This window comes from Bison bison, unplaced genomic scaffold (assembly GCF_000754665.1).
Source record: "Bison bison bison isolate TAMUID 2011002044 unplaced genomic scaffold, Bison_UMD1.0 scf7180017864352, whole genome shotgun sequence".
In the NCBI taxonomy this organism is placed as follows: Eukaryota; Metazoa; Chordata; class Mammalia; order Artiodactyla; family Bovidae; genus Bison; species Bison bison.
In genome coordinates, this window is record NW_011494924.1 from 5558822 (window position 1) to 5581413 (window position 22592).

At 42.0% G+C, this 22592-nt stretch overlaps 2 protein-coding genes across 3 annotated transcripts in view; both read left to right on the top strand.

The window, feature by feature from the left end:
- Positions 1-5349, top strand: part of WEE2 (WEE1 homolog 2 (S. pombe)) — a 32174-nt gene extending 26825 nt beyond the window's left edge. Inside the window, exons 12-13 of the mRNA XM_010855027.1 lie at positions 4810-4936; positions 5273-5349. Of these exons, the coding sequence (XP_010853329.1) occupies positions 4810-4936; positions 5273-5349 (204 nt within the window). The remainder of the gene's footprint in view (positions 1-4809; positions 4937-5272) is intronic.
- On the top strand, positions 4861-19288 carry SSBP1 (single-stranded DNA binding protein 1, mitochondrial). 2 transcript variants are annotated; one of them, XM_010854966.1, is made up of 7 exons: positions 4861-4936; positions 5619-5685; positions 8740-8800; positions 10257-10397; positions 10623-10710; positions 12269-12357; positions 15877-16021. In XM_010854966.1, exons 2-7 carry the CDS (start codon positions 5662-5664, stop codon positions 15918-15920), a joined length of 447 nt encoding a protein of 148 aa, XP_010853268.1. In that variant the 5' UTR covers positions 4861-4936; positions 5619-5661; the 3' UTR covers positions 15921-16021. The 2 variants fall into 2 exon arrangements, with proteins under 2 accessions (XP_010853268.1, XP_010853269.1); XM_010854967.1 differs by lacking the exon at positions 4861-4936 and adding an exon at positions 4943-5141 and having other exon boundaries at positions 15877-19288.
- The last annotated feature ends 3304 nt before the right edge of the window (positions 19289-22592 follow it).

The window sequence follows — 22592 nt, forward strand, 5'->3', positions numbered from 1 at the left end:
CTAATTTCTCCTGGATTTTATGAAAAGTTGGCTTTGATTCCTGTGATTTTATCCTATTTTATCCAAATCCTTTACTCTGTATATATATTCAAAGGAAATAGAACATTTGTAAATAAAGTTTTTTTTTTTTTAAATCTTGTCCAAAGCCAAATAGGAATAAAGCACTCTTCTTTGTAAATATGTAACTAACAAAGACTGAGAAATGCATGTTGGAAACCACAGTAGGTAGGAGAGAGAATTTAGTAGGCTAGGGCTAACAGTCCTTGGCTTTAAGGTTCAGTTTCACAGCCTTCACAGCTAATAATGGCCAGGCTATGACCCAAAATCATGTTGGTCACAAAAGCATTTGAGAACAACTAGTTGTGTCTTTTAATGATGTTACTCCTGTTGTGGCTTATAGGCTTTTTGGCTACCTTATTTTCTTCTTTCCCTTAATTTTTAAAAGCAAATTAAGTTTTAAAAATTGAATAAACCAGTGAACAAATAATCACATCATTCTTATGTTTTGGAGTAGCAATTTCTTCCCTGCAATTAAATGAGATATAGTGCTCTGTACTGCCCATTGACATTTTAAAAAATTAGTCTTTATTCAAAATTTTTTTCTGTATACACTTGTGTATTTTATTTTTATTTATTTTTAAAATATATTGGAATATAGTTGATATTTAGGTTTTCAAATTGAATTTATGTCTTGCCTCCCTGACAATAGCCATGTCCCTTGAAGTATAGTGCAAGGTCAACCACACTTTGTGATTTATAAACAGGTATATTATTGAGTAAGCAATGTATTGGACTTCCCAGGTGGCGCAGTGGTAAAGCATCCACCTGCCAATGCAGGAGACACAGGAGACCAGTGTTTGATCCCTGGGTTGGGAAGATGCCCTGGAGGAGGAAATGGCAACCCACTCCAGTATTCTTGCCTGGAAAATTCCATGGACAGAGGAATCCGGTAAGCTGCAGTCAAAAGGGTTGCAAAGAGTTGGACATGACTGAGCAACTGAGCACAAGCAATATGTAGCCCCAAGTTCTGTGGCTACACCTGTCTTCTTCAAGTGAAGTGAAAGTGGCGCAGTCGTGTCCACTCTCTGCGATCCCATGGACTATACGGTCCATGGAATTCTCCAGGCCAGAATACTGGAGTGGGTAGACTTTCCCTTCTCCAGGGGATCTTCCCAACCAGGGGTCGAACCCAGGTCTCCCGCATTGTAGGCGGGTTCTTTACCAGCTGAGCCACCAGGGAAGACACTGACAACTATTACTAGGGCCTGTGACCCCTTCTCTACAGTGTTCTTCAGAGCCTCTTCTAGCACCTGAATGGATCTGATGCCAGACTGTTGGTTTCCCTCCCTCCCTCCCTCTCTCTGCTGCGCTCCACGGTAGCAGGAAGTCACCAGAAGAGCAAGAAGCTGCATAGACACTGCACGTGACACGGACTGGGTCTTCTCTGGGCTCAGGGCTTAATCTCTTCCATTTCAGTTGGAAGTTGACCCCTGGCCTCAGTGAGAAGCTCCATCCTCAGGCATGAAGTTCTGTTCCTTAAATATGAACACTGACAATCAGGTGCCAACAGATCATCTTGAGTTTAAGAAACCTTATAAAGAAATACTACTGGGCTTTCCTGAGGCTTCCCTGGTGGCTCAGTCAGTAAAGAATACACATGCAATGCAGGAGACTGCCTGCAATACAGGAGTCCAGAGTTTGATCCCTGGGTTGGGAAGTTCCTCTGGAGAATAAAATGGCAACCTACTCCAGTATTCTTGCCTGGAAAACCCCAAGGACAGGGGAGCCTTGCAGGCAACAGCCCATAGGGTTGCAAAGAATTGACACAACTGAGTGACTAAACCACCAATGTATCTACCAATTCCTAGAAGCTGTTTATCTAAAAGCTGTAGAAAGATGAACACTAAAAGATAAATGTCAATATTTTGGCCTGAACAATTAGGTTTAAAAAATCTCTGTATGAACCATTATGTCAATCTTTAATTGCATAAAAATTGTTAGGTTTTTTGAAATTCAACAAAAAGTAGCCATGATTAACTATAGAGTATTGCTAAAGTAGATTTGAATCACTGTAAAATAGAAGCTAGTAATCAGGTTAGGTAATAAGTGCTGTAATTTTTTTCCAACAGTTATTATGAGGCTTCAGGAAAAACTGATTTAAGAGCAAAGTGAAAACTTTGATTAAAATATATAAAAAGTGTACTTGTACAGCATTGGAATTGTCCAAAGCTTCCTATCTGTGAGAAAGCATTGCCAACCATGGTTTCTACCAGTTGGTACCTACAGCTGAGACTTTCTTTTAATTTAGGGGGGGAAAAAAAGGCAAGGCCAAAGATAGCTCTGTGGCCTTGGGCATACACTGTAGACTTGTGTCTTTCTCAGCTAGCTTTGCAAAGGATGAAAGCCCTGAATTATTCCACTAAGACCAGCGGTAATGGTAGCTGACTAAAGGCACAATGCTTTCACCACTTCTCAGTATTGGGAAGGTCCTTCCTTTCTGGGTCCACGGATGAACTACAGAAAAAGCTTATGATTATGTTAAAGAGTGGGTGGAGGTCTCTGCACATCATGAAGAGGTTTCAGGAATTCCTCACCAAAATGCAAACTGTAGATTTCTTGCAAAAGCAGTATGTTTAATAAATTTTTTTCAGCTACTCTTCCAGATTATTATTTTTTAAAATTTTCTTATTTCAGGCCTATTTGAGTATCCTTCTGTGTTCTATTTATTTGTTCTTGCCTGTGGTCTACTCTTGTTTAAAGCACAACTGCTGACTGGATATTCACAAGAAGGTCCCTGTTCTCTAAGAGCTCACAGTCAATGTGGAAGAGGAGGCACCTTCATGGGCATTTAAATTTTAATACAAGATAAGACTTAGGGTGTAAAGAAAGTGAAATGGGAAAACGAAGGATGATTTGCATAAAGAATTTTGAAATTACAGGAAAGAACTCTTCTGATGATGAAGACAGAGCAAAGCAACACTGAAGTATCTGCCATGTTGGGAAGGAGGATCTATTTGATAACAGAAGATGTTTTAACTCTATTCTGCCATGATATCATACATCTTAATATGATTTTCTTTGTCAAAGAAGACAGCACTTGCAACTTTCTCCAGCCAACAAAGAATGTGAATTGATAATTCCCATCTGAGAGAGAATTCAGATTAGCCTAGATTCCCCACTAAGATATTATTCATAAAGTTTTGCATGTGACTTTCAATTTGCACAGTGCTTTCTGCCTTTTTTTTAAAAATAAACTTTTCCACATTCCTTTCTCCAAAGTGTTTGTGAACAGAAAGAAAGAGGGAGTGATTTGAGGCCTAATAAAGAACTTTTAAGGCCAAGTGATTGGATGTGGATGAGCAAATGTGGGTGATCAGGAAGAAGTTTCAAAGGTGATTTCAAGTTCAGGTCTGGCAGAATCTTGGCACCATTAAAACACACAAGGCACTTAGAAGAGGGAAACTGGCTTTGAAGGAAAGGATGAATCTGGTTTTTCACTTGACTCAACAGCTCAAGTGAAAGTAGGATTTTAAAATAGGAAATCATCAGAGGGCAAGTTACAGTAGTAAACGGGGGCATGTAGGATGATTAGTGTCTGAGCAAGGCCTGAAGGCAATTAACATGGTATGTTTCCAGGACAAAACATGTTGAAGGTAGAAGTAAAACAGGTAAGCATCATGAAATATATCAACTAGGAAGTCATACTATTAAGACTGGGTTAAGGTATGTGTTGGAAACCACATGAAATAGTTGATATTTTTTCCTTTTAGGGCAAAAATGGGCCGTTGAAGAGTTTTAAGTAAGGTTCTGAGGAGATTTGCTGATTAGGATGATGTGGCTGTACCTTTTCCAGAAGTTGGACAGTGCCAGGACCAGATGATGGAGAGGCCCGGGGAGGTGCCCCCCAGCCTGTATTCTGCAATCTGTCTTCCTTCTTTCCCCTCTGTCAACAAGGCCAGGATTAGCGGGCACAAGACAAAATTTAAGGGGTGGCTAGGAAACCCAGCATTCAAGACTAGTGCTTCATTTTAAAATTATTAAAATTAATGAAATCCACAATGAATTCTAAATAAAGGCAAGATCGGTAAGCTTAAGTTAATTAAGAATGCCACTTCCTCGAGAAAAATTATCAGAGATGGAAATTCTTGCAGTTGGAAATAAGGTAAGCAAAGGCTTTTGAAAATATTATCAGTTGTTATACTTCCAATCAAGGTAAAATTATAATTTTGTTTTTGGCGTTAAAAAATAACAGTTGTGAGTTTTAATACACCTAATTTTTAAATATTCAATATTTCTTCAAGTACTTTAATGTTCTGGGGAAAAAATGTTCAAATACATAACATGTACATAGGCGTGCACGTTTTTCCTGGTGCCTTAGGAATCTACTTGGCTTATATACTGTATTTAATACAAGTTATATTTTATTCACGGATGTGTTCCTTAATTCTGACTTTAAAATATTGCACTAATATTTATTTTGATACCCCCCCCTTTTTTTGTGACCCTTAAATTTTGCACTTTTGGCTCTTTCCCCATTCCTTTTTCTGTTTTATTTTTATTTGTTACTGTTTTTTTCTTCTTGTTTTTGGAGGCTTGATCCTTTCTAGTTTTTCCAGAGGCACAGCTATCCTTTGTTTCGCTCACGTTGCCGAGTCCTGGGCGGACCTCGGAAACTCTTCAAATACAGTAATTTCATTTCACTACAAAGTTAAAATCAAGTTAGCGCGCCAATAGGCAGTGTTGATATATTGCTCCCGCCCGAAAGGAGGCTCCCGGAACTACCGCGTTAAGGGGGCGTGTTTCCCGCAGCGCCGGCTGGCTGCATTTTCACGATGCACTCAGAGGACTTTCCGGTTCTTCCTTCTCGCGAGCCTTGAGTCCCGGCAGCACCCGGAAGCGATTCCCTGCCTGGAGGCTGTGCGGACCAGAGTCTCAGGTAAGGGCGGGAGAAAGGGCGGAAGGCCGCAGTCCTGCGTTAGGTGTGCGTACGGCTGTGCGCGGGCCGGGAGGAATTGCTTTGTCGGCGTATAGACCTCCTCTTCTCGCGCGGAGGACTCTGTGGTTTCGTCTCACCTCCCAGGCCCTATACATTGTTGGTTGGGAGCGTCGGGTTTGAGCAAGGGCGCCCGCACGTTTCACCGGTGAGACGGCGAAGCCCAGGGATCGCCTTGTTCTTTGCAAACGGGATTGGAGGCAGTAATTTTTGCGGCAGCACGTTCCAGATTGAAGCGCCATGATAACATTTTAGTATTTGCTGAGCTCTTTGTCTTAGGAGCTGTTTTAGAAGTATTGGGTGTAACAGTGAAGAAGCAGAAATCCCTGCCAGAAGGGAACTTGCGTTTTAACTGAATTTGGGAAAACAGTGGAATAGAAATGGGGGTAGAATCAGAATTTTTGTATGGGTTAAAAGGAAGTTAAGGGGGACCAAAAAAAAAAAAAAAAAAACCGGAAAGGTGCGAGAGATTTTGGGGAGTGGGAGAGGATCCTTGTCTAATGTGCAGGGGCGTAATATGTTACGGTCTCAAGGTTCGTTGCGTAAAAGCCCTGAATGCCGTTAGGAATTTAGGACTAAAGTGAAATCGTGTTCTTGCTATAGGATATAATCTCTTTTTCTTCAGGAAAAGACTAAAGATTAGATTGGAAGAAGAGAGAGTAGAAGCCATGTTTCGAAGACCTGTAGTACAGGTAATCACTTCTCCATGTTAATGTTGAGATGTGTTATTATAAACCATGGCGATCACATTTCTTTAGGGTTTTGCCTGCAGAGGCAGAAGTCTTTTGAGCCCACCTGTCTTATGTGTACTTAGTTGATATGAGGGTTGGGGACAGCTTTTGGTGGTAGATTGCAAGCTCAGCCGTTTCTGACTCTTTGCGACCCCCATAGACTGTAGCCCACCAGGCTTCTCTGCCCTTGGGCTTCTCCAGGCAAGAGTACTGGAATGGGTGGCCATTTCCTGCTCCAGGGGATCTTCCCGACCCGGGGATAACGCATCTCTGGCATCTTCTGCATTGGCATGCAGATTCTTTACCACTTGAATAAATAGTGTTCATTAAAGCAAAAACAAAACGTTTCTAGTTTACTCACATATATGATGAGGGTAGTTAACTTTTTAAAACGTGTTACTTGTGTGTAGAGCAGTTAGCATTTAAAGTCCTTATTGATCTAAAGTCTATGAGAATTGTTTCAGCTTTTTTTTTTTTTTTTTTAAATCACGTGGTTTGTTTTCTGACCACCTGCTTCTTTTGTTGTCAGTCTGCCTCCCCCACCACACGCCATCTCCCTGCTGAGGAGAGCAGGTCAAGTCTCAGCAACTCTACAGATGAACTGTGTTCAGAACTCCTCATTTCACCCAGTCAGGCTCCTCACCTAATCTCTTCAGTCAGTCTAGCCAGCCTTGAGTCAGCCTAGACCCGCTTTTCCTCACTTACCTCATTTGGGCACCGAGTTGTATAGATTCTCCTTTATAACACCTCTCATAACTCCCATCTTGTTAAGGAAGAATCATTTCCTCAGTGGAACCTGTTCAGGTCTCCTCCACTCTGCTGCAGAATTGGCTCTATATCCTTGGATCCCTGTTTTAACTTATACATACTTTTAAAATATATACCTTTTAATGTGTTGAAACGTGGAAAAGTTTCTCGTGTCTTAATACACAATTCTACAGTATTAAGGTAAATTTAATACCATATATAAAAGGGTTAAAAGTTTAGTTTTAAAAAATTATCCCAGTTAAATAATTCATTCCCTATTTTTGCTTCTCTGGTAGGTCTTGATTTTTGTGTGCCCCCAGTGGGACAGATTATTATTCCATAAAACATGTGAGCTCTGGCTCATCTGAGCATCAGGTTAGTACATTTCTAGAATCATGACATAGGTACCAGTTAGCAGGTTGATTCTTTAGTATGTGGTAACTCATATTTTGGCCACCTCATGCGAAGAGTTGACTCATTGGAAAAGACTCTGATGCTGGGAGGGATTGGGAGCAGGAGGAGAAGGGGACAACAGAGGATGAGATGGCTGGATGGCATCACTGACTTGATGGACGTGAGTCTGAGTGAACTCCGGGAGTTGTTGATGGACAGGGAGGCCTGGCGTGCTGCAATTCATGGGGTTGCAAAGAGTCGGACACGACTGAGCGACTGAACTGAACTGAACTGAACTCATATTTTTATTTTTCTACCCACCTTCTGCCCCCAAGCGTAGTGCTGGGATTCCACAGCCAAAAGTACCCTGGAATGGGTGTTGTTTCCATTGGTAGATACCTACTGTATGTTAACAGTGCCACTTCTGGACACATGTTTCTCTGATATAATGGTTAGCTCTCTGAATCCAGTAATGTTCTCAGTAATGTGTACTCAAATCTTGGCAGTAGCCCTTGAACAGAGGCAGCAAAGGGCAGTGGGAAAGCCAGCAACCTTGGGGCTGGGGGCCCTGAGTTCCAGCTGTGACTTGCCACTTCTTTCCTGTAGGATTTTGGGCAAGTTACTCACTCTGTCTCTGAACTTCATTTTTGTCATCTGTAAAGTGGTGGTAATTTTACATAGTTTATAGGTTTATTCTGAGGATTAATTGATAAGAGACAAAGCACTTACCTAGTATTCATTAATGATGAACTACTATGGACTATAGCTTGCCAAGCTCCTCTGTCTGTAGAATTTTCCAGACAAGATACAGAGTGGGTTGCCATTTCCTTCTCCAGGGGGTCTTCTCGACCCAGGAATCGAACCTTCGTCTCTTGCATTTGGCAGGCAGTCTTTACCACTGCGCTATCTGGGAAGCCCTTTCAGTAATGATGGCTTTGGTTATCACTGAGTGCTACTGTTAGAAAGCAGCAACTGTCTTTCTCTGATAGACTGATTTGAACAGTCCTATTTTTGTACTTAATCAAAGAATCATGTTTGTTTATCTTAAATTTTTTCCTTGGGGCTGTCAGAAGCACCAATTTTTCCAACATATGTTGTTTACCGTTTTGTGTGCAAGCACAGAAGCACCATGCTGCTGCTGCTAAGTCGCTTCAGTCGTGTCTGACTCTGTGAGACCCCAGAGACGGCAGCCCACCAGCCTGGGATTCTCCAGGCAAGAACACTGGAGTGGGTTGCCATGTCCTTCTTCAATGCATGAAAGTGAAAAGTGAAAGTGAAGTCGCTCAGTCGCGTCTGACTCTTAGCGACCCCATGGACTGTAGCCTTCCAGGCTCCTCCGCCCATGGGATTTTCCAGGCAAGAGTACTGGAGTGGGGTGCCATTGCCTTCTCCGGAAGCACCAGAGAGGCCTGGGAATGGACTCTTGTGGACTCCCTGAGCCTTCTTTGTGCCTGTGGGCTTCTGCAGGAGGCTGCCCCTAAGTGTGTGGTCCTCCTGGCTCTGGGGTTTCCCCAGTGGTTCAGTGGTAAAGAATCTCCCTGCAATGCAGGAGATGCAGGAGATGTGGGTTCAGTCCCTGGGTTGGAAAGATCCCCTGGAGGAGGGCATGGAAACCCACTCTAGTATTCTTGCCTAGAGAATCCCATGGACAGGGGAGCCTGGCAGGCTATAGTCCATAGGTTTGCATAGAGTTGGACGTGACTGAAGCCACTGAGCATGCATACGTGCCTGGCACTGTGATGGGTGCACCTCTCTTGTGTGGGTGTGTGCCTTAGGGGCTGCTGACTGGGTGGTGACCGGGTGTGAACGGATCTTCTGTTTACACTTGCCTTTGCCCCTGTACTAACGCTGTTTTACTCATTTGTTCCACTTTAGGTACTTCGTCAATTTGTAAGGCATGAGTCTGAAGTAGCTAGCAGTTTGGTTCTCGAAAGATGTAAGTAGTAGCTGATTTCCAGTTTTTACAGCAATGTGCTCATGTTCTCAGATACATTGCAGAAGAGGTGCATCCATGGGGATATACTCTGTTAACCATCATGCTTTTGGTTCATATCTGCCTCTCTGTCCTTGGCTTCTTATCTCTTCCTATCAGGCTGCAGGAGCCTTCTGTAAACCTGGTTCTTCTTCCCTTATCATACACTTTTTACCCACTCTTATTGTCGCTTTCCTGCCAAAGAAATTCCTTTGGTCCTTTTTGGTTATCTGAGACATCCAAGGCTGTGTGCTAGTTGGCTGAAGCCGTGAACGTTTGTGAAAAGTGATTGTTTCACAGAAATAGTCCCTGTATTTATAAAGATTTTCAGATCTCAATTTTGTTCTTTTAACCATACAAACAGTTTAAAAAATTTTTTTAAAGGTATTTAAAAGATGAATTGATGGTTTTGAACTGTGGTGTTGGAGAAGATTCTTTTTTTTTTTTTCCCTTACAAAAGTTTATTCTTAAATGTACAATAGGTTCCAAGACAACACTTCATTCTAGCTATAGGTGGCAACAGATATTATGGTAGGGAGTCCAGGTGTTTAATCAGGAATGGAACTAAGGGTCATCATTGCCTCAGGCACAAGGAACAGCTTACTTTTTGCCAGATTTCTTAATTCCACCGGTGGCCAGGGGGCCTTTCCCCGCAGCCTTTGCTTGTAGCTCCTTGAGTTTCTTCTGCTCCTCCTTCCGCTTCTGCTCGAATGCCTTATCTTCCTTGTCCGTCTCCTTGGCTTGCTTCTTGGGATGCTTCAGCGGCTTCTTCTAGCCACCTTCGCGGCCCGACATGGCGCCTGCCGCCCCTTCCCCAGACCCTGCCACCGGATGGAGAAGACTCTTGAGAGTCCCTTGGATAGTAAGGAGATCAAAGCAGTTCATCCTAAAGGAAATCAGTCCTGAATATTCATTGGAAGGACTGATGCTGAAGCTGAAACTCCAATATTTTGGCCACCTGATGCGAAGAACTGACTCATTGGAAAAGACCCTGGTGCTGGGAAAGATTGGTGGCAGGAGGCAAAGGGGACGACAGAGGATGAGATGGTTGAATGGCATCACTGACTCGATGGACGTGAGTTTGAGCAAGCTCCGTGAGTTTGTGATGGACAGGGAAGCCTGGTGTGCTGCAGTCATGAGGTCGCAAAGAGTTGGACACGACTGAGTGACTGAACTGAAAAGAAGAATTTAGATAAAGAGCTTAATGCTTGTTTTGTGGGGTTCTATGGATAGTTTCTCCTTTCTTATCAGTCCTGTTTTTTCCCCTGAGCCTCTTTTTATTTGCTCCTCACACTTGTTTTCTGACCTTCTAGTGCTTGGGTTTTGCTTAATGCTGAGATTGAAGTTGAAGTAGTGGTTGTAGCTGTTCCTCTTCTGGACATTTCTGTCAGTCTTATGTTATCTACAAATTGCTTTTCAGCTCTGAATCGCGTGCAGTTGCTCGGTCGAGTAGGTCAGGACCCTGTCATGAGACAGGTAGAAGGAAAAAACCCAGTCACGATATTTTCCCTAGCAACAAATGAGATGTGGCGATCAGGGGAAAACGAAACCTACCAAATGGGTGAGTATAAAAGACTGGGGTTTTAGTTTTATCCGCAGCAAATAGACATTATTTAGTGTGAATTGTCTAATTAGATACTTTAAGAATACTTTCGGAAAGGATCTTCCCTAACTCTGTCCTGTCTCTTAGAAACCATGGCGTAGCTTAGCTGGACACGACGTCCTTTTGCAGTTGTCCTTTGCATTTGTAACCACATTCCCTGTCCTTGTGATTCTTGTGACTTAGGTGATGTCAGTCAGAAGACAACATGGCATAGAATTTCAGTGTTCCGACCGGGCCTCAGAGATGTGGCGTATCAGTATGTGAAAAAGGGGTAAGTTGAAGAAGGAGGGAGCTTACAGGTTGAATGGTTTAAAATACAAACTAGGAGCGTGTTTTCATGGAGTCTGTAGCTCTTCTATTTATAAAGTACCACTCATTACTTTGGGTTAACCCAAGAGGTATTTATTCAGTGCTTAATACTGTATGCGTAGTGTCATATGTGACTAGTTTAAAGGTTTTAACATGGTTTAGCCTTTTAAGAACTTAGAACTTAGGACAGTAGGATGTGAACTTGAACAGCACTGATGAGGTGAGAGAGAAGGCAGAGGGCGCCGTGTGCCTGTCACGGGCGCAGCAGTGCTCATGAGGGTTCCCAGGCCACCATGGCCAGCGATCCCAATGCTGGCTGTCTTGTCCTTGGCATCACGTGGTGGCTTGACAGAGGGTCTGGGAGGTTGGGAGCCAGATGCAGTGAGGTATTCTGGTGATAATTCAGGGCAGTTAGTTCATATTTGATAATTTTATATGAACTTAGCAATTCCGTTTTGAAATGTTTGGATTATGTATAAGAAGTGTCTTTTCCAAACCCTCAGAAGGACAAAAGGTTGTGTTTAACAGCAGCTGTAGTCATAGTTTAGAAATGTATTATAGAAATAAAACATTTCATGAAACATAAGTTTAGCAATAATTAAAATTTCTGTTTTTTTCAATAATTGCATACCTTTTCTTCAGATGAACTTCCATTGTTGTGTGTGTATGGTATGTAGAGGACGTTTCAAGGAAAAGGCATCGATTTCACCTGCTGGTTGGTGAATCTGTGTGGCCATTCCCTTTGGCACCCAGTCATTTTACTTGTCTGCTTTCTGTATTGTGCAGTAGCAGTGCTGTTAAATTCTGAAATTGGTGCCACTGTGGCCATTTTCTACCCTTTAAAGTCGGCGTTACATTTGTCTTCTAGTTCAGCCTTTTAGAGAGTGCAGAATAGTCTTAGTAATTAACTCTGGGTGAAATAATACTAAGCTGAAAACTTGTATTTTGAATTTTAATAATCTAAAGTCATTTGAGAGTAAGTTCATGAACCTCACTATAGAAAGGAACTGAAAAATAAGTGAAAAAAAAATCAACGAATCTGTTAGATAATTCAGGGTCAAAGGGGATAGAAAAATCACATGTTAGAAATCAATCATAGAGATTTAAACGATGCTCTTCATTTTCAGGGTCTTAAGGTTGCCTTTTTTTTTTTTTTAATTAAAACTTGGAACTTTTTTTTTTAAACTTCATAAGGGTCACAGGCAGCTAAAGGACGAAAACATCCTTTTTTCCAGTGTGGCAAGGCAAGTCCACATGTACTTTATGGTTCGGTACTCTTGTTCTTTGCCTGTGCCTCGTGGCTTGCAGGATATCAGTTCCTGGATCAGGCAGTGAAGGCGCGGCGTCCTAACCATCAGGAAACTGTTTTAGCGCTCTTAATTCTGAATTTTGAGAAGTGGTATGTGTGATTATCTATTTCATCCTTGAAGACTATACTCATTGCTCTTTTCTGACCTGGCTCTTTGCTGTAAAGCATATTGAAATCTCCAGACTAAAACTGGTAAATTTTATTTTATCAGGTCTCGAATTTATGTGGAAGGGAAAGTAGACTATGGTGAATATACGGATAAAAATAATGTCAGACGACAAGCAACAACAATTATAGCTGGTAAGGCTCTTGTGATAATCGCTATTCTTTTTTTTTTTTCTTTGAACGCTTGGCTATGTTGCAGCCTTACCTGAGGCTATTAGTACTGATGCTTATGAGATTGTAAGGCACCTCACCAGGAGAATCCCGAGTGGAGTTTGTGAGCCTGCTCTAAGTTTCTGTGTATATATATCTCTTCTTTCAGAAAGCGATCTCTGTACTCACAGTTTTAGTTCACAAGTAACTTTAGAATTATCCATTGCACTGTTGACGCCTCTTTGAAGGACATGGCCTAAATGGAAAAGCATGTACCAAGAAGAGTTAAACTAATACTGGCATCAGACATTTGTACAGCTTCATTCAGAGCCTGTTTGGTACTTAACATGATGATTTTGTTTTAAACTCCTGTTGTTCTCATTAAACAAAATACAAAACAACATGGAAACATGGACGCACAGAGCTTAAAGGAGGTTAAGAAGATATCCTCTAGAGGAGAGTGTTCAAGCTTTTCTGAAAATTCTGCAAGAATTTTGAAACCAATATATACCCCTTTGAACATGTTTAAGTTGACATTAAGAGTTTTTTTCAATATAAAATTATGTTGCTTTTAAAGGTATTAAGGGATCTAAATACCATAACAATTTGGTATCCATCATCATTAAAAAGATACAAGCTCTTTGACATTTGGAAAGTTTATGATTCCCTTTTCTCTGAACTTGTTTTTCAATCCCATTTTCTCCTTAGAAGTGTATCTTAATATAATATATTGTATAGTCAAAAATATTTTATTATTTTATTTTGTTAAATGTAACAAAAGTACATACATAATAGAAATTTTAAAATATTTTAAAAAACTTTGTGATAGTGAGGCTCTGAATATTGGGTTTCTCCTTGAATAGGTTATCATTACAGTTGTTTTTAGAACATAATTGACCAAAACAACTGTAATATGTAAGTACAAAAGCTGTAACATTTTATTGAAAATGTGTCTTAATGAGATAGATGATGCATTTTGTTGTCTTTTGGATTAATTGCTAAAATAAAAGTTATTAGACATTCATTCTGTTTTCTTTTTTATGGATATAAAACTCAAGAAACTTTATTTTCTTAAGTAGATGAGAATGAAAGAGCTATTTATGAGCCTCTGAGATATGCCAAAATTAGATATTTAAAAATTAACTTTTTATTATGGAAAATGTCAAACATACACAAAAGGAGAGAGGAGTGAAAAACAAAAGCTCCTGTCACGCAGCTTCAACAGTTATCAGCAGATGGCAAACAATATTTCATCTATGCACCGGTCTACTTTCTCCCACCTGGATCATTCTGAGTGAATCTGAGACATTGTGTCATCCATAAATATTTCAGTAGGTGTCTCGGAAATGTATGGATTCCTTTTTATAGTGCTATTATCAGAGCTAGTGTTAAGAACTTACTATTAAATTTATCTTTGACTAGATGTCATAGTATTGAAATTTTTTTGATTGCTCCATGTACAGCAATCTATACATTATATTACATGGTTTATATATATCTTAAGTCTTATTTAGGGCTTCCCTGGTGGCTCCGAGGTTAAAGCGTCTGCCCACAATGCGGGAGACCTGGGTTCGATCCCTGGGTCGGGAAGATCCCCTGGAGAAGGAAATGGCACCCCACTCCAGTACTCTTGCCTGGAGAATCCCATGGAGGGAGGAGCCTGGTGGGCTACAGTCCATGGGGTTGCAGAGAGTCAGACACGACTGAGTGACTTTACTTCATAAGTCTTATTTAAAAAAAAAAGAACTTAGATTTGGGAGGCTAAAAGTCTGACAACTTAGGTCTCCTAACCGACAGATTTTCCTTTTTCTCTTTGAACTTGTTCTAGAGTTCATGTCTTAACTACTATGCCTTATTGATAAATTATAATTTGTTATAAATAATAAGCATATATTTTCTTACTACTTTCTTGAAAGTATATTGACCTTGAGAACCAATATAGGTATCTTCCTCCCCTCATTATTAAACCTAAGAGAAGGTTCTTTCTGACCAGTTTGCTTTCATATTTCTTGAGTGTCTTGAGTAAATCATTTCCTGCTTGCCCTGTTCTTCCTTGGCTCATTCTTGCAGAGGTATCTAACTGTTCAAAAATTTTTTTTCAGACTTGTGTATGGTATAAAGCTATGCCTGTGGTTTCAGCAGTGGAAAATCAAGCTTTCTAATAAAATAGTTGACATATTTATGAAACATTTAATACTTTCATCTTCCACAGTAAACCTATTGTGTGGGCAAATTTCAAATTTAAATTGTGTGAAGTTTTATAAACCAGGTCAAAGAGAAACATTTCAAATTATCTGCCATTTTCTTCTTGTCACTATTATTCACCAGCATGGATGATTAAGCAATTAACATAGGTTTATGGCTAACAGTAAAATGAATAGGTCTTTAGTACCCTTAGGATGGAAGGGAATAGAGTATAATTTGGCTCATCTGTTTTATAGGCTATGTTTTTTTTCTCTTAGAAATCAGTGTAACTTAAAAATAACCACCAGCAGGTGGCAGTCTTGTCTTTTTACATAGTGATGTCAACTTGGATAATCTCTTCTGAAATAACCATTCTGTACCAAAATACTCTAGTTTTAGAAGACTGTAGTCATGAACAAATACTCAGTTATTGTATAGTAACCATTTTTTGGATAATTCTAAAGTTTTAAGAATGTCAGTGTTTCAGGATTATTAGAAGGTACTGCTTTTCTTTTGCTTGTTCTAAACTAATTGTTTCTGGGCAACCTTTTAGGAGCAGTGTCTGATGTTTTTGGATAAAAATGCTCCCTCTGAAATATTGATTACTAGAAAATTTCCCAGGAATAAATGTGTAAAACTCATTTTGTTTTAAAATTTAAAAGTAAGCGTGTGTTCTGTATGAGTGTTCAGACTTAAAAAACACAAATAGATCTGTCTGTTCTGATGGGGCCGTATTGAACCCCGTCCTTCCCCCTTCCCTCCAGCATGTGGTATGTGATGCCACGATCCTTTTCTGTGTTAGGATGTGCTCCTTGGTTTACTGGCATCTGTCTGAGTGTTGCAAGCATCAAAGTGTGTGACTAGCTCTTTTGTAGAAAGTTACCACTGAGAAGACCTTTGCTACCTTCAGGGAAGACAAGAAGTATCCCACCTTTTCTCACAAGGTCTGAATTATTGATAAACCGTCAAAGCCCAGCTTTTACCTCCATTATGCCTATCACATATACCTGTTAAGAACATCAGTTAGTTCACTCGCTCAGTCGTATTCGACTCTGCGGCCCCATGAACTGCAGCTCACTGGGCTTTCCCATCCATCACCGATTCTGGAGCTTGCTCAAATGCATGTCTGTCGAGTTGGTGATGCCATCCAACCATCTCATCCTCTGTCGTCCCCTTGTCAGCAGGAACCTAGTATTTTGAGAATTTGTCTAAAGTCTCTTTGGTGACTAGCACTAAAATACGTATCTGGTAAAAGGGAATGATTAAGTGAGGTGGAGAAAGAGTTCTGAAAATAACATTTCTGCTTTGGCTTCTTTACAGATAATATTATATTTTTGAGTGACCAGATAAAAGAGAAGCCATAGACTGGACGATTCTTCTCTGGCCGGCGTTTGGTACAGTCTCATTTCCAAATCATGCTAGTGTTTATAGTTTCTAAGGACAAGAATTAAAATACTCTTCGTTGTAAAATGAGTGATAACGTTTTCCTGACCGTCACTCCCCTTCCCCTTTTTGTGTCATGAACTCTGGTAGCTCCTGCCTGTTAATGGTATTCACTGATTGTTTATTCTTTAAGAGATGGTTTCTGTGTACAAAATCATGAACTTTTAGGTTCATCCGTGTTATGGCAAAGGGATGAATGTCCTTTGGGAAGGGCCCCCCGCCCCCCCACTTTTTTGTGCACACTTCTATTATAGCATAGAGTCAACCACCACAGTGTTTTTGAGTATTGCTGTATGTCAGACATTTATCCCATGGTTGTAGATACTGATTTCCTTATCTGGTTTATAGACCAGAAGCCAAGGGCTGTATCTTCTTCGTGTACTTGCATGTTTAACCAGTACTTTGCAAAGAGTAGGCAATAAATGTTGACACGTGAATGATCCCAATAGGATAATGAGCTTTAGCCCAAAGTGAAGGGGTTTGCTGAGCAGCGGTTAGTATCTAACCTAAATAGCTTCAAGACTAAGCTACCTCAGTCCCATCTTTTGTCCTTGGACAGTTTCACTAGTAGCATTCATGAAACAGTTTACCACTGGGAAAGACCTGAAGTGCAACTGGGGTGAAATTGTCCATCTCCAGGAGGTGATCCAGGGGCTCTGGTTTCACTGTTTTCTGTCTTTCTAAGCCCCTGTTCTCTGTTCTTTTCGTCTCATGCGGAGCGCTCTGTTTAGGGAGCCCCCTAAACCCCCTCTGGCACTGCGTCTGTAGGTTAGCGCCCCAGGTATGCGTCCCTTTAATTTTTCTACGTGGTCTTCTGCTGTACATGCTATGTACACTTGGGTACACACAGTCACTTTCATCATAAGATTCTGAAAATCACAGAGCACTAAGAATTTACTAGTAATGATTATATAAGATAAACTCAGTGATTTAAATGCATCTTGTACTTTCTGAAGTTGGCATCAGTCCCTGCCCGGTGTGCGCACTCCTTTGCTGCTGTGTACAGAGGCTGGCTGCTGCTGGGCAGGTTGTCGGGTCACACGGTAGAAGTCCCTGTTCTCAGGCTGCAGCTCCGCCTCTAGCCCAGCCTGGTTATTTGTGTCCCAGGCTGTGTGTCCTCTCCCCCTGCCTCTGAGTGTGGTGTTCACTGTAGCTTACATCCTGCTGGACTTAAACAGGAACCGCGTTCACATGTTATTTTATGGGCCCTTGGCTATTCTAAGGTATCTTCTGCACACTTCAACAGCTTTTTGTACTCATACTACAGTTTGGCTAAGGAAAATTGGAGTTCCCTAGTTTATCCTTTACATGCCAAGATATGGGAGAAAATTACTGTTTCCTCATATCAACCGTCTTTAAATTAAAAAATTTTTTTTCCAGCCACCTTTTTCTTTTCCTTTTTCCTATAACTGGGACCATTAATCAGCATGTTACATCTGCCCTCTTGGTTCCCACATTAAAACTGTCTGGTGGTGTAGTACTCACTCCTTGACCCCACATTCCTTAAAGCAAAATTGTAAAGTAGATAAAATTTGTCTTTGGGACAACTTTTTATACTTGTCCTCAGCAAAGCTACTTTTATACCCCTTCAAAGTTGTAAGAGGTCATGCATATAAGTATTCCTGTTTAAACTGGGTGATGAATCTGTGCTTTGGGAAAGTGACATGGTGAACAAAACAGCTTAATTGCCAAGTGATTGTGAGTCCGGGGCAGTCTGGTGCAGGGTCCAGAGAGTGTGTCCTCCAGGATCTTGTGAGCTGAGGGGCTCTTCTGCAGACTCCCACTGAAGTTCACTTGAGAGGCTTTGAGGTGGGCAGTGGGGCGATCAGAATTAGGTGTTCAGGGCGGAGGCCTCAGCGTGCACGTGATGCTACAGACCTGGGGTCCACAACCTGGGGGGCTGTGGGAGCATCAACTCTGCCCTCCCCTGCAGGCAGCCCCGGCTGCTGAGAAACCTCCTGCGGTTCCCAGGCTGGTCTCAGAGGAGACGGAGAATCCAATAGCAGTCACGGACCGTGGGGGTCTTTTTCCTTATTTCATGGTCTTACAATGTCAGGGACCGTACCTGTAGAAGACTGCTCTGTGACTTTGATTTTGGGATTCCATGTTAGTTTAATGATGAGTATGATATGGGGAAGTGTGGGAGAAAAAGTGTCAAACAGCATGTGTGGTTTGAAAATATATCCCATATTTGAAAAAGAAGTAAATGATAATAGATATATACCTCAAGAAGTCTAGAAGGAGAAAAACAAAATGTTATGATGATCTCTGAATGGGAAGATTGTGTATGTTTTACTTTACACTTTTGTGTATTCTTTTTTTTTTTTTTAAGCATTGAGTATGTATTACTTTTATAATAAGAAATAAAGCTGTTTACATTTTGGGGGAAAAAAAAAACACCCAACTTTTCCATTATTTCCAAGCCAGGCTCTCTCTCATTCACGTCACGTTTAGAAACGTCATCTTTTTTTCTTTCTTTCTTGTATTCTCCTCTTTAAGTATATACAACCTGGAAGGGTTGACTTTAAAGACTATCACATATGAGATCCACTATTTGCTGTGAGGTGCAGTTCTCAGAGAGTCATCCTTTTCTTAAAAATCGCTGGGTGCTTACTTTTCCAAAGACATCCAGAATCATCAAAGACATTTTTCTGTGGCTATTTTGGGGATTACCTGTCATTGCCAACTGGGTTTCAGCCTAACCTTCGTAGCTCATTTAGGGGAAATTAATGGTAGTTTTTCTCACTGTTCTTAAAAGATAACATGCAGTTCTTGAGGGCAGGGTTGTCTTTTACTCAGACTGCCCTTTTACCCTTGTCCAGCTCAGCCCGTGGCAGTGATGGCTTAGGGCTTTGTAAATGCGTATTCTGTCAGACCGCACTGGGACATTGACATGCAAATGAGGGCAGGATCACCTTACTTGTTTTCCTGTCAGGGTTTGCATTATATGCCCTGAAGATTGGTGGGAGTAACTGCAAGCAAATCATCATAGAAAACAACAGATCGTCACAAGGTTAGTGAGTTATAGAGAAATATCTTACAAGGTAACAGTAATCATATTAGTGGCTGCACACCAATCCCTGAGCTAAGTACTTTTTACTATTGACTCATTTAACTATTACACTAAGAAGAAGGTCATATTATCCCCATTTTATAGGTGAGGAAACTTGAAATTGAGAGATTAAGACACATGTCAAAGTGGTGCAGCTTGTAAGAGGCACATCTGGGGTTTGAACTTGGATAGGTGAGGTTTGCATTTTGCTTTCTGCCCGTAGCCTCCTTAGGGGCTTCCCTGTAGCTCAGCTGGTAAAGAATCCACCTGCAGTGCAGGAGACCCCGGTTTGATTCCTGGGTCAGGAAGATCCCCTGGAGAAGGGGTAGGCTGCCCACTCCAGTATTCTTGGGCTTCCCTGGTGGCTCAGTTGGTAAAGAATCCACCTGCAGTGTGGAAGACCTGGGTTTGATCACTGGGTTGGGAAGATTCCCCTGGAGGAGGGCATGGCAACCACTCTGGTATTCTTGCCTGGAGAATCCCATGGACAGAGGAGCCTGGTGGGCTACAGTCCATGGGGTCACAAAGAGTTGGAAATGACAGCTACTAGGCACAGCGCAGCGTAACCGCTTTCCCACTCCTGTTGACCTTGAATAACCAGAACCCCACTGCTGACTTGTGCCTGGAGCCCCATGCAGGGTGCATCTGAATCACACCAGGATTCCGTACCTTCTAGGCTTTATTTGAGGAAGAATTATGAGTGATGGGGAAATACCACCACCTCTTCAGTATTCTTTCTCATTTTCAGTTTAATGATTCCCACAGGAAAATAAATAACAGTTAATATCCCTACCAGGTTATCTTTACATATTCCTCTTCTTTTTTATCAAGCAGTGTCTCTTTACTGGTTAAAATAAGTTCAGGGTGTCTGCTCCTTTTATTGTTTCCTCCAGTTGTTTCCTTCCTGCTGAGTGTTAAGATGGTCCGGAAGATTGTTCAAGAATTTGTCAGGCTCACTTTTTAGAGAGAGACTTTTGGCTGGCACCAGCATCATTGACGTCCCCTCTCATTCTCTTTTTACTGTTCATCCATTAGCTCTCTGCCATGCTTTGAACCTCAGGGTCCTGCTTGTCCATATTGGTGTACATCTTGTCGCTTTCTTGGTTTTCTCCTCTACCTGTCACTTGGGAAAAAGGTGGTCTGTCATAATAGTTCACTGAAGGCTGTGCAGTCACAGAGCCTGCATTTGAATCTCTGCTTTGGTCAGAGCAGCTGAGTGAACTCTGGTGAGTTTCCTAACTTGCCATGCCGTGATTTTTGTTGTTTTGTTTTCCTGTGAATAAACCAGGGGTAATAGTAGTCCTACTTTTATGGCCCTCCTGTGAAGAACATAGTAAATAATATATGTAACTTATATAGCACATAGTAACTGCATCAAGTGCTCAGTACGTACTGGATGTTATTACTGTTGTTACGGTTATTCTAAGTAAGGTGTATTTCTCTTCCAGCCACCACGTCCATCTCACTGAGTCTCACGGGATCCCAAGAGGGCATTTCCGTTTATTGTCCTTTACCTTTTTGTGGTGGTATTATCAACACCCGTGGATTTCTGAGCACATATTCCACTGTGGTCATTCTTTTTTCTTGGCTTTGTTGTTAGTCTTCTGTGTCTATTTCCCATTAACCTGGGCATCTTTTTAAACACAGAAGCCACGTGGGCACCTGTCATATGCCATGCATCCATGCAGCCAGGACATAAGGCTGAATATAACAGGGCTCCTGCATTGAAGGAACTCACGGTGTAGGACGGTGGGGCTTGGGTGGGGAGGACGAAAGCAGGAGGCTGTGTAGTCAAGTATGATAGTCACAGTAGAAACAGTCCTGCGAGGCACAGAAGAGAATAGTTGGGTCAGAAAGCAGCATGAACAGAGGTCCAGAAACTTAAAGGTCTATGAAACATTCAAGGAGAAAACACAAAAAGTAGTTTGAGGCTAGACTGCGAAGGGCGTTGAAAGCTTGTAGAGAACTTTGGCAGTAGGAGCCTTAGAAGGTTTCACAACAGGGAGATCTCATCAGAATTGTCCTTTAAGAACTGTGTAGACAGGGGAAGGGTTAGAAGGAGGAAAGCAGAGCTACTGAATAAGCCTGGGAAGGGTTAGTAGAATGGGGATGAGAGGTAACATGATGGCCGTGTGGGATTCACGTGGACTCATTCATCTGTGTGCCTACTATGTGCCAGATCCTGTGCTAGGCCCTGAGCAGGGGACGCAGAGAACACGTAACTCCTACCCAGGATCTAGTGGTGACAGAACACGTGTGCTGGTGGTAAGAGAAAAGTCAGAAGAAGATTTGAAGCTTCTGCTTGGGCAGCTGCGGAGATAGTGACGTTTTTATTTGAGACTAAGGAATGTGGGCGCTGGGGCCTTGAAGATCCCCCTTCATGCATTCAGCCTTGTTGTGGTGAAGGGGCTTGCATAACTCTCTGAAGCTGTGAGCCATGCTGTGCAGGGCCCTCCAGGATGGACAGATCATAGCGGAGAGCTCTGACAAAGTGTGGTCCACTGGAGGAGGGAATGGCTAGCCACTCCAGTATTCGTGCCTTGAGAACCCCATCAACAATATGAAAAGGCAGGAACATACAACACTGGAAGATGAGGGCCCCAGATTGTCAGGTGTCCACTGTGCTACGGGGCAGGGGAGGGCAACAGAGGGTGAGATGGTTGGATGGCATCGCTGACTCTATGGACATGAGTTTGCGCAGGCTCCAGGAGATAGTGAAGGACAAGGGAACCTCACATGCTGCAGTTCACGGGGTCACAAATAGTTGGGTATGACTTAGCTACTGAGCAACAACAACAAGGAACATGGATGTGGGAGCAGATTTGAGAAGAGGGAAGATACTGAGTTTAGTTTTGTTTAGTTGTAGACTTTCTAGCTTATATTTGGGAGGGTGAAGATTAATGAGTCTGGTGCTCAGAAGAGATGCTGAGGCAAGAGTGACATTTTTTTCTTCCCTCCAGACACATTGTAAGCAGATTTTTGTGAGGTAACCTTCAAATGTGGCCAGGATTCCAGCTTTCTGATGTGGAAAGCCATATTGTGGGAAAGATTTCCAGTTGTCTACTTTTTATGATATGGGGTTGGTTTTCATCAGGAATGGTATAATGACAGACACAGAGGCAGCTGTCTGTGAGAGAAGAGTTCCTTACTTGCAGTTCCCGAGTGGAGGGCATGGGCCACACCAGGCACACATGGGGAGGTGCCAGGGTAAGTCAGGAGGCAGCGGGAGCAAGGGGGAAGCGTGGGTGAGACAGGATAGGGGACCCGAACAAGATTAGGGTTAGTCAGCTAACATAGATTTCAGTAGGCAGTGGGTAATGGGTGGTCCCTAAGTGTCGGGTACCTGGCCGTGGGGGATTTCAGGCAGAGGAATAGTGTCCTGGTGAGGGCTACGAGCTCAGGAGGCTGATGAGGGCTGTGAACTCAGGGCTGCTTGATGTGCATATCAAAGGCATGCTTGTGGGCAACTCCTCTACTATTTCTAGGAATCTCCTACCATTTGGGGATGGGGTGGGAGCGGTGGCTCCCATGATCTGCCGGG

Excerpts from the sequence above, each read along its gene's own strand:
- SSBP1 (XM_010854966.1), top strand. The coding sequence starts at position 5,662 with ATGTTTCGAAGACCTGTAGTACAG. Across the intron at positions 5,686-8,739 it reads TTCGAAGACCTGTAGTACAG|GTACTTCGTCAATTTGTAAG; the intron begins GTAATCACTTCT and ends GTTCCACTTTAG. Across the intron at positions 10,398-10,622 it reads AAACGAAACCTACCAAATGG|GTGATGTCAGTCAGAAGACA; the intron begins GTGAGTATAAAA and ends CTTGTGACTTAG.